This window comes from Schistocerca piceifrons, chromosome 1, assembly GCF_021461385.2.
Source record: "Schistocerca piceifrons isolate TAMUIC-IGC-003096 chromosome 1, iqSchPice1.1, whole genome shotgun sequence".
Taxonomy (NCBI): Eukaryota; Metazoa; Arthropoda; class Insecta; order Orthoptera; family Acrididae; genus Schistocerca; species Schistocerca piceifrons.
In genome coordinates, this window is record NC_060138.1 from 815,652,314 (window position 1) to 815,664,877 (window position 12,564).

General features: G+C 37.1%; 1 protein-coding gene across 1 annotated transcript in view; it reads right to left on the bottom strand.

The window, feature by feature from the left end:
* The window catches only part of LOC124775374, a 607,101-nt gene that overhangs the window by 287,858 nt on the left and 306,679 nt on the right, over positions 1-12,564 (bottom strand). Inside the window, exons 50-52 of the mRNA XM_047250212.1 lie at positions 12,102-12,245; positions 3,495-3,566; positions 1,788-1,874 (exon numbers count right to left, since the gene is read on the bottom strand). Coding sequence (XP_047106168.1) covers positions 1,788-1,874; positions 3,495-3,566; positions 12,102-12,245 — 303 coding nt within the window. The remainder of the gene's footprint in view (positions 1-1,787; positions 1,875-3,494; positions 3,567-12,101; positions 12,246-12,564) is intronic.

Consider the following 12,564-nt stretch of genomic DNA (forward strand, 5'->3'; position numbering starts at 1 on the left):
TTACCATCAAATTATTCATATCCACTTCATGCAATTTGGTATACCAATTTTTTAAAGATTATGTGCTGTCTCCAGATGAAAGCATCTTGTTGCAGCTGATTCTTTACATTAGCCAATGATATTTACTTATTATAACTTCAGATGAATGAGAAAATGAAAATTGAAGTTCCTTCCATTCAGCATTATATAACTGCGCATTATATAACTGCAGTTAGCAAACTCAGTTCTTGCTTCAGAATGGTTTAGGATCTGAGAATATTGATATAAAAAATTGTGTTTCATGTGGTTCTGTTTATGTAAAATACTGAAATACATGCTCACAGGAGTATGCAAATAAGTTTCAGTTTATTTTTTATCAACAGGTAACATGTTTACCCTTTGCAATCTCAGGTATTATTTCTAAATAAAGTTTACAACCAAAGTTCTTTATTCTTTTAGGGAAATGAATCACACATGTAGGAAAAAATGGTTTGCCCAGGGATTGTCATGTAAATTACCATGCAAAATTATGTGTGCTGTATGCAGTGTTATATTAACATGAACTCATTAAAACTTATACATAAATTATCAGCACAACACTAAGTTTGAATAGCTGTAATGTGATTAATATTACATTGTGTGATATGAATTCTGAACACACATTTACCTAATAAAATCATATGGAGTAGAGTTTAGGCAATTATATTGATGTTTGAATGTGACTCAGTCTAGCTCTAGACTTATTTTTGCAGAATCCTACCATAACTGTCATCTCACCATAAGTTTCATTAAATTTTTGTAACTGGATGAGCATCTTGTCAAGGTCCTGAGAATATTACTATGGTTTCTTTTTCCCACCACTGCAGTCCTAGATACAGCTGAATGCTTACATTGCTTATAGTATACCATTGGTATTCAAAGCAACAATCCATCACCGCAAAACCTGCAAGACATGCTTGTTGCCATGAAATGTACACAGAGCTGCAAACTGCTTTCAAACACTGTGCTTCAATGTCTTGTTGGTTTACAATGCCCAGAAAGCTAAAATGCAACACCACACCTTCCTAAATGCTGATTAAAGTGTCCATGCATGTGTATTTACAAACTTTCACTGATAAGCAAATGTGTACAGTTTGGACAGTGTCTAGCTTACGTGAAAAATTTTAGGTTAATGTGGACCAAAAATGGTGATAATGCTTCACTGTAATATTCACAACATAATGCTGTTGCATAATAATGTATTGGAAAGTTTGATGTGTGCAAGAATGATTTGGAAAAAAAGCTCCCAAGTACAAAATCATTAAAACTTTTCTTGAAATTATACTCTCAAGCAGTCATTTGTGATGACTGAGTTCCATATGATAGAGAAAAGAAGCTGAAAATATTTACAAAATGAAAAATGAGTTTTAGGAAAAGACCCAAGATCATACAGTTCCAAAAATATTGTTTCTGAATGGTCATGTGTCTGAAATTAAATCTGAAAAAGGAAAAATTAATCATTTTAAAGTTAATTATAAGGTTCATTTTTGTGATATAATTCTGAAAATTAGAGTTTGTTACCTTTTCTGTTCTGTTCCATGTATATATTAGTACACCTTTGTAACATATTGCAACTTAGAAAATGCTTCATTCACCATACAGCACGTGATATTGGCATGAGAGGTATGAGCTGGGCAAAGGAAATTGGATAACTGAACTCACAGAATTCAGTTGTTCAGTGGTAATGTGGGATGTCCCTTATTTAGAGGAAACAAAACAGCAACACACTGTGTTTTCTAATGTTAATGACTCAGGAAATTTTGTCCTACCTTTGTAGCAAGCACCAGTTGTTGGATTGCATAACATGCCAGGTGGGCAGTGTTCACAACCAGATGGTACCACATTTGGTTCGGTACCTACCAAAGAATAAACTGGAATAAGTTGAGTGTGTTGTACTGTAGTTTTAGATTATTGATTTTACCCTCTCCTACATTTGCAAATCAATTTCAAAAATATATTCAGTCTGCAAGAGTTTGAGGATGATGATTATAATAACAATAACAACAATAATAATAATAAAGTTAATTTATATAGAACAACCTTAAAGAGCGATGGATTGATCATGATTTTGAAGTAGTTTTGTTGATTTTTTTGGTAATAAATACAGTCTATGTTGAAATCCATGTTTCAAATTGTTGATTTGGGGGAAACTGCTTTCAGTTTCTCAGAACAGTAAGACATAATGTTCCTCCTGTCTACATCTGATACTTTTATTCTTACTGATTGGTTATTTCTAATTATTTCCTTTCATAAAAACATGTATATGAGTTGAAAAAATCTCAAAGAGTTCAATTATGCGTCTTTCAGTTAATTCAAAGGACAAGTACGTTCAAAACATTTTTATTTTGTTGGCTCACTACTGGCTTCAGTACCAGTAAAATCACACTACACAGTTAAAATTTTATTTAAGAAACATTTACAAAATATATTTACCCTATTATGGGAAACACATGGTATAAAGTACAGTTTTAAAATAGAGGCAGTCGCTTACCCAATCACAATCTAAAAATGGAGGTCAATGCTATGCTTTAAATAGATGCAAAAATGCATGCAGAAGTGATAAGAGTCCCCTGTTTACAGATATTTGTTCCTTTTTATTTAAAAAAGGAAGTCACAGTGTAAAAGCTATCTAAGAAATTGTAGGATGGTCTGGTGATGGTACTTAGTACAGAAAATGTACAAAATAAAAGTGTGACTGTAGACTAAAGCAAATCTTTTTTTCTTGTTGTCATTTAACTGGTTAGGGAGGACATAACTTTCAGAGTTGTTGAATCAGTAGCAAAAAGATCTATTTGAAGTTATAGAGTTACCATTAGTTTGTATTTGTTTAAATTAATCACATTATGGAGGAACATCAGCAATTGTCACTTACTACGAAAAAAAATTATTTTCAGTCACAATCACTATCAACTTTTGCAGTTATTACCAGTTTTAATGTTGTCTTCAGACAAACAACCATGTTATGGTCATTGATCCAAATGATAATGTCATATTCAATTAACTTCTGTGGCCGAACATGTAACTGCAGATGAGCTGACCAGCATGCACAGCTATAGAAGATTATTGGTACCATTCTAATGACAGTGTGTCCCTAGATGAGTTAAGAGCTACAATTGGGCTGTCTGTCCGAAAATAACATAAATGTTTACACTGATAATCACTGCAAAAAATTGTTTATTAGTTTGTATATCTAAATCTGCAATAATGAAAGTTTCAAATGAAGGTACAGGAAAGCTGCAATGTTCTTTCACAAATACATAACTGACGTTAAATAATTTTTGATAAAAGTATTCATTATGGGTCAGAGACAGAAAAATAATCAGGCTAGAGCCTGAGAATTGCTCTAACTCTGTATTCACAAATGGCATTTTTTAATTTTTTAAATACAAATTTCACTTTGAATATGTTGTAGCACTCTATAAACACTAAGATAACAAGAAGATGAACTAATGTGCACTTTGAAAAAAGTGTCTTACTTGTAGAAACACAGTTGCAGCCATCACATATGAGACCAGATCTGCAGTCACTCGATTTTTGGCAGGAACAAACTGCAGAGCAAAGCAAATGGAACATTAAAGATTAAACAATTACTAAATGGTGTTCTGGTTCTGAATGGTTTATGTATCAACAGACTATTGTAATTGTCATCCAAAATTAGGTAGTTGCAAAATAATAGAAATGAATGTCCTTTATGAGACTGCTGGGTGTATTTCAGTTGAACATTTAATAGATACTTAACTGCTAAATACTAAATCTAGACTTTATCGAATGTTTATTAACAGAACAGGTGAGTGTAGGTGAGGCACCACTTTTACAATATTTCAATGTTTCTCTACAAGGGTGTCAGGAAACAAGCTACATTAACCAAAGTCTCTGCATGAAACATCAAAATTTCACAAATTTTCTGAATTTTGCATTTCATTGCTGAACTACCATATTCAGTAAGAAATCACAGTGAAATCAGTTATGAAGAAAGTGTGACGTAACTGGAGTATTTGAAAATAGGGCTGTCAGATCAACTTGGTATGTACTAATTTATTGGTAAGGTGATATGAGGGAGGGGATAGGCTGTGTGAGTTTATGACTTCAGTCCGAGGGCAATAAACATAGTTGTAGAAATCCATAGCTTTAGTCACCTTGGATTCAGAAGATGATTTGAAATGCTCGTATGAGGGAGGGCTGAATTGTTATGTAAAGTAATAGAGATATTATTTATACAAAAAACAAAAATGCACTTCTCTACATGCACAATGAACTCATTATTGCTCAGAAAAATTCAAGTTACAACATTGCATATTAATTATAATAATAATTTACAACACAGATAACCTCTGCATTCAAAGAAAATTTCTTCCTTTCAAGATATTTCCAAAGTTAAGAAAAACAAAAGTGTCACTTGGGACCAAACCAGTAAGGGGATTGGGTCATAAAAAAAGTTTTTATTTGTTTAAAATTTAAAGGTACATTGTGCTTCATACTATACATCAGCCCATGAGCTGGGGGTAGTGTCTTTAAATGGTAATCAAAATGGCTTGAGTCCCGCGTTCGAACCCAGCCACTGCTTAAATTTTGAATAAAAATCATCAGCAATGCTGATGAAAGATTTCCAGCAGAAGAAGTCACCTTCATTCTGCCGACGGCATTTTCAAAGAGGGGGAAGAGGTGGACAGAGTTTCAGGGCAATCTCTTGCACTTGGGGTGGGAAACTGCCCTAAAAAGGTGAAGAATCATCTATTATCAATGGCACGAGAATGCAAAGCAATGGAAACCACAGCATTAAAGACACATATGTGTATTTACAGGATGATCTCTCCATTGGCACAAGATTGTTGATTAGTCTCCCATTTGGATCCCTGGAAGGGAACCACCAAGGGAGAGGTGATCGTGAGAAAAAGATAAAACAACCAATGAAAGGGTAACATTCTACAGTATGGGGTGTGGAATCTCAGAAGTTTTAACTTGGCAGGCAAGCTAGAAAATATGGAAAGAGAAATGCTAAGCCTCAAACTAGACATAGTGGGGGTCAGTGAGATGAAATGGAAAGAAGACAATGATTTCTGGTCAGACAAGTATGAGGCAGGTATAATGGGAGTAGGATTTGTTATGAATATGGAAGGTAGGCGGGAAAGTGAGTTACTGTGAACACTTCAATGATAAGTTTGTTCTCACCAAAATTGACAGCAGACCAATGTCAAGAACATAAGCCGAGTTATGCATGCCGAGAGACAGAGAAAGTAAGTGAGGATACTGAATGGGTAATTCAGATGGTAATGGGGAGACAAAAATCATGGGGGACTGGAATGTGATTGGGGGAGAAGGAAAAGAAGAAAGGATCATGGCAGAATATGGTCCAGGCACTAGGAATGAAAGAGGAGAAAGACTAATTGAGCTCAGTAATAAATTTCAGGTCATATTAGAGAATTCTCTATTCAGAATTCTTAATAGGAGGTACACTAGGAGAAAGACACAAGAACAGCCCAGCTGGATTACATCATGATCAGACAGAGATTCTGAAATCAGTATTGGATTGTAAGGTGTACCTAGAAGCAGATATAGACTCAGATCATAATTTAGTGATTTATTTATTTCGAGTCAAAAACATTACAACAATATTTACAATATATACAATATAACAAATCAGGTCAAATCATAAAAGAACAAACTAAACGGTATTAGCCCAAAATTGTGCAACGGCAGCAGCATTGTCTGAAACATCAACAAGCTCTTGTGTGGAACATGATACAGGACATCTAGGACAGTTAATTAAATGTTTGGTTGTCTGTTCTTCTCCGCAGTCACACAAGGTGGAAGATTCCTTCATGAAGCCCCATTTAAACAGATTGTCCTTAGTTCGTCCGACGCCACTCCTGAGCCGATTTAGAGACTTCCACACTGTCCAGACTTGATTTCCACCAGGAGGAAGGGTCTCAGAAGGAGTCATCCAATCGTTACTGTCAGATTTTGCTGTCCACTGAGATAGTCTGGCTGCTCCAGTCCGACCGGTGAGGGGTGTAGTAGTTCTCATGAAGCTCCTCCTAGATTTGAGTCTACTAATTGGTAGCTGGTATCCATGTAGCAGGTGATCGGTGTTATGATCTGCTTTATGTCTCTCAAGTTTGGCTGCGACTTCACGCCTTATGTCTGGAGGAGCAATACCTGCTAGTTTATGGAGTTTATCAATAGGTGTAGCTTTGAGGCATCCCGTTACTGTCCTGCAGGTTTCGTTCAGGGCCACATCAACCTGCTTTGCATGAGATGACTTGTACCATACAGGACATGCGTATTCAGCTGCGGAATAACACAAGGCCAAGGCTGATGTTCTTAGTAGTTTGGGATCTGCACCCCAAACGCTGCCAGTGAGCTTCCGCAGGATGTTGTTACGAGCAGCAACTTTCTGCTTGGTGTTAGTGCAGTGTTTTCTGTAGGTCAACGTTCGATCTAAGGTGACACCCAGATATTTGGGGTAGAAACAATGTTCAAGCTCTTGATCTTCCCAAAACACTGTAAGTTTTCTATAGGCCTCTCGATTGCGTAGGTGGAAAGCACAAACTTGAGTTTTAGCAGGGTTCGGTCTTAAGTTATTGACTCTGTAGTACTCAGATAGGTCCTTGAGAGCAACAGTAAGCTGGTTTTCTACTGTGTCAAAATCTCTGGCTTGTGTGACTAAGGCAAGATCATCTGCATAGATGAAACTCTTTGTAAGAGAAGGTTGAGGCTGGTCATTTGTAAATATGTTGAACAATATGGGGGAAAGGACACTACCCTGAGGCAAGCCATTCCTTTGACTTCTCCATCTACTCTTTCTTCCTTGGAACTCCACATAGAATCGCCGGTTTTCCAAAAGTGTCTGCACAGTTCTGGTGAAATTAATGTCTCTAGTGATGTAGTAGACTTTGTGCAATAATTGTCGATGTTGGATGGTGTCATATGCTGCTGTGAGATCCACGAAGACAGCCCCGGAAATGTATCCTTTTTCATATCCCTCTTCAATATGTTCAGTCAGATTAAGGACTTGTGCTGTACAATTCTTTCCAGGTCGGAAACCTGCTTGTTGAGGTATGAGTTGTTTTTCAACAATGGGAGTGAGTCTATTTAGCAACATTCTTTCATAGATTTTATACAAATGGCAAAGGAGCGAAATCGGTCGGTAGTTCTTGGGATCAGCTGCACCCTTTCCAGGTTTTAGTAAGGGAATAACTTTAGTTTTCCTCCAGATGGCAGGGATCTGTTTCCGCTTCAGACAACCATTATAGAATTGCAGAAGCCATCTTTCCGTGATGGGACCAAAATGTTTAATTTGCTCAATCATTAGGTCGTCTAGACCAGGCGCTTTACCATTTTTGCATTTCTGAATTGCGGTTCTGAGTTCTTGTAAGATGAAGTGATGATGCAGAGCAAACTGAAGTTTAAGAGAATTATATGGAAGAATCGGTGTGGTAGGAAATGGGATAGTGAAGGACTCAGGAATGATGAGATGTGGATATTATGATAAGGAATATCACAATGAGGTCATGCGAGAAAAAGCACAAGCTCATAGAAGGTAAAGATGGGGAAGGAACTTGGTCATGTCCTTTCAAAGGAACCATCTTGCATTTACCTGAAGCGATTTAGTGAAATCATGGGAAACCTAAATCAGGAGAGCTGGACACAGGCTTGAACTGTTGTCCTCGTGAATGCAAGTCCAGTGTGCTAACCACTGCACCACCTTGCTTGGTCAAATATCATAGTAGGCAGTTCATTTGAAGAGAAGTGGGCATCTCTAAAAATGGCAAACACAGATATTGGACACTCAGAAATAGGTACAGGGATGGTAACTCTGAAGAAACCATGGGTAACAGAAGCAATATTTTTGTTGATCGATAAAAGGGAAAAAGCACAAAAATGTTCAGAAAAGGCAGCAATACAGCAATATAAATCACTTAGGAATGAAATAAACTGAAAGTAAAGGGCGGCTGAGGTGAAATGGATCAGGAAAAATGTGAAGAAATTGAAAAAAAAAAAAAAAATATTGTCAGAAGGACGGACTCATCATATTGAAAAGTCAAAACAGCTGTCAGTGAAACTAAATGCAGGTATGGTAATATTAAGGGTGCAATGATATTTCCACTGTTAAAAACAGAAGAAAGAGCAGATGGGTAAAGAGTACACTGAAGGCCTCTACAAGGGAGAAGAATTGTTTAACATTTTCACAGTAGAAGACCCTGGAGGCAGTAAGGAAGACATAGGGGATTCAGTATTAGAGTCACAATTTAAAACTACTCTGGAAGAATTGAGATCAAATAAACAAAAGGGATAGATAACATTCCATCGGAATTTCTAAAATCATAGGGGGAAGTGAGGCTATATGACTATTCAAGTTGATATGTAGAATTTATGAGACTGGGGATTTACCATCAGACTTTTGGAAAAATATCATTCACATAATAATGTAGATATCAAGGGCAGATAAAGTGCAAGAACTCCTGCACAATCAGTTTAACATCTCTTGCATCCAAGCTGCTTACAAGACAAATATACATGAGAATGGGAAAGAAGATTGAGGACCTGTTACATGATGATTAGTTTGCTTTAGGAGGGATAAAGGCACCAAGAGGCTATCCTAACATTCCACTTGATAATGGGAGAAAGACTGAAGAAAAATATATGCTTGTAGTAGAATGAGATTTTCACTCTGCAGCGGAGTGTGCACTAAAATGAAACTTCGTGGCAGATTAAAACTGTGTGCCCGACCAAGACTCGAGCTCGGGACCTTTGCCTTTCGCGGGCAAGTGCTCTACCATCTGAGCTACCGAAGCACGACTCACGCCCGGTACTCACAGCTTTACTTCTGCCAGTATCTCATCTCCTACCTTCCAAACTTTACAGACGCTCTCCTGCGAACCTTGCAGGAGAGCTTCTGTAAAGTTTGGAAGGTAGGAGATGAGATACTGGCAGAAGTAAAGCTGTGAGTACTGGGCGTGAGTCGTGCTTCGGTAGCTCAGATGGTACAGCACTTGCCCGCGAAAGGCAAAGGTCCCGAGTTCGAGTCTCGGTCGGGCACACAGTTTTAATCTGCCAGGAAGTTTCATATGCTTGTAGTATTTGTCAGTCTAGTAAAAATATTCAACAATGTGAAACAGTGCAAGATGTTCAAAATGCTGAGAAAAATAGGAGTAAGCTACAGGGAATGATGGGTAATATTCAATATGTACAAGATGGAACAATAAGATTGGAAGACCAAGAATGAACTGCTTGAGTTAAAAAGGGTGGAAGACATGGATTCAGTCTTTCACCCCTACATTTCAATCTATACATCGGAGAAGCAATGGTGGAAATAAAAGAAAGGTTCAAGAGCAGGATTAAAATTGAGGGCAAAAGGATATCAATCATAAGATTTCCTAATGGCACTGCTATTCTCAGAAAAAGTGAAGTAGACTTAACCAGGATATGTTGAATGGAATGAACAGTCTAATAAGTACAGATTATGGAAAAAGACAACAGTAATTAGAAGTAGCAGGAATGAGAATACTGAGAAACTTAATATCAAAATTGGTAGTTACAAAGTAGATGAACTCTAAAGAATTCTGCTACTTCATAAGCAAAAAACCCATGGTGGATAAAGCAAAGAGGACATAAGAAGCATACCAACATAGCCAAGGAGGGTATTCATATCCAAGGGAGGTCTACTGGTATCAAACATAGGCCTTAATTTGAGGAAGAAATTTCTGGGAATGTACTTTTGGAGGACATCATTGTATGGTAGTGAATCATTGACAGTTACAAAACCAAAGCAGGAGAGAACTGAAGTGTTTATCATGTGGTGCCACAGAAGAGTATTGAAAATCATGTGGACAGACAAGGTAAGGAATGAGGAGGTTCTTCGCAGAAGTGGTGAAGAAAAGAACATATGGAACTCACTGACAAGAAGAAGGGACAGGACGATAGAACACGTGTTATAATGCCAGGGAATAACCTCCCTAGTACTAGAGAGAACTGTAGAAGGTAAAAACTGGGGGGGAAGACAGAGACTGGACTACATCCAGCAAATAATTGAGGACATAGGATGAAAGTGTTACTCTGAAATGAAAATGTTGACACAGGAGAGGAATTTGTGGTGGGCTGCATCAAACCAATTACAAGATCACAAGACACAGAAAAAGAAAAAGAGTCACATTATAACTGGTTGAAGACTTTTGCATCAGTATCTCATTCTGAAAGTTAACAAGGAAGTAAAGTGTACATAGAAATTATTTTTCTGTACTCGTTTTTGGTTGTGTAAATCATAGCACAGCTGAACTGCTTTCTGGGTTTAGTAACAAGTGTTATCAAGACTTACAGTGGTAATATTTTCTTGAAGTGACATAAATCGTAACATATGATGTCTTAAAAGAAAGTTTATATTTGAAGTTTGAAGAGCTCTCTGCACATGCTTGGCCTGCAGGAATTCAGTCAATATGGAGCGATTCTCAGGAGCAGCCTGCATGTTCTGTGTGTGAGAATTTTACGAAAATGGTGATTCGGCAATTGTAGCATGGAAATTTTGCAGTGATGGTGGACTGAATAATGTAATTGATGCTCCAAATGTTCCCCTTAACCACAAATGGATCAAATTAGTTTGAGGAGACCGGTTCAACACTGGCCCAACCAAAATCTGGGTGACCAGTGCCATCAAGAATGGGCAAATCTGTGGAGAGTGTAAATTGGCCTGTTTGTGATGATCCTAACCTCTTTGTTCATAAGTGTGTAAGTTCTGTAAATGTGCATAGATCATCACCGTACTGAATTCTACACTGTACTGAATTCTGTACCCCTGCAAAATTCAACTGGTGCAAGAATTAATGCGTCAGGCTGTCAGACATATCCTGCAGTTTGCTAAAGATGTGACTGAGTGTCTTTCATTTAAGAACATCTTGTTTTCTGATGAGGCACATTTTCAGTTAAACAGTCATGTCAATAAGCAAAATTGCCGCTACTGGAGTGCAATATATCCTAAACAGAAGCATGAGAAACCCCTTTGTTTGCCAAAAGTTACTATATGAGTTGCAGTGTCAGCTTGGGAAATAATTGGTCTATACTTTTTGAGGAGGAGAGCGGTTGAGCAGTTACAGTGTATTCAGTACATTATGTGACAATGTTAAATGACTTACTGGTACCTGAACTGCAAAATTTTCCGAGCTGTAACCATAGAACTTGAGTTCAGCAAGACAAAGCCACAGTACACAAGTCCAAAGTGTCTATACTGCGAGTTCATGAAATTTTCCATGGCAAATTGATCTCCAGGAGGGATGACATAAACTGGCCTTCACGCAGTCCAGATTTGAGCCCCACGGATATTTTCTATTGGGGATATGTCAAATCTAAAGTTTATGTCAATAATCTGATCTCTCAATTGAAAGAAAATATCTATAACGAAGTGGCAACCATCCAGATGTGTACATGCCAAGCTGTCATGCAAAATTTTGTTCATCATTTAAATAAGTTCCATATGTGTGCTGGATTACATTTAAATGACATTATTTTCAAGAAGTGAATTCGTAGACTGTATATTTCAATAATAAATAAAGATTTTGTCTATAGACTTCAACCTCTATTTTATTTTGATGCATCAGATATAAACTTTCTTTTGAGACATCTGTACATTTCATTGTCATCACTCTCAAGTATCCCATTAACAAAGCCACATGTGAGGTGAAGCAATGGATCACCATAATCATTTCTTTGCAAAACATCAAGAAATCACTTTCTTTCCTCAGTTTGCTCAAATTCCTGGACTGACCATTCCCATCACAATGCAGTTTGTAGCTATGTGATGGGACAGTGAAATGCCATAGGAATTTGTGAACTGATAATGTATGATTCAGTGATCACCCAGTGTGTTTTGATACTGTCGCATTACTTTATCCACTTCCAAAACTACAATAACTGTTTTATGAAAGAGACACTCCATGTACCTCACCAATCAGTAACAAAGTTTGGCGGGTGGATGCATGCTGAGATTTGTTACTGCTTTAATTAGACTGTAAACTGTATTTAATACCAAGAAAATTACAACCCCTTGTTTCAGTACTTTGAAACATAGGGCATCAAATTTAAATTCGGCTTACCTTTTATGCAGACAGGTTGATGATCACGTACTTCACAATCATGTTGAGTGCTGCATGGATTGGAGACAGTGCATGGATTCTGACATTTGCCTTTGATGCATGCAAATTGAGCAGGGCACTGATTGTTGTTGATGCAGCCAATAACTGTTATGCAAGAGTAATTTAAAATATCTCTACATAGTAGTATAAATAGTTAATAATTATGTTTATATGGTAAACAAAAATAGATTGCAAAATACATTTAGAAAGCAATCTGTGAAATGCGCTTGTTGCATGAAATTCCCAATTTCTCTAATGACAATCAGTCAATTGTCTCAGATTAAGCGGAACAAAAAATACACTGCAGAGTATTGCGATGTGTCACTGCTACATTTTTAACTTGAGAAAAACCACAAGATTTGACTGTAACTTTTTATTTCCCTTTTTTCCACACATCCTAATTTTAAATACTGGTAAGCCCTTT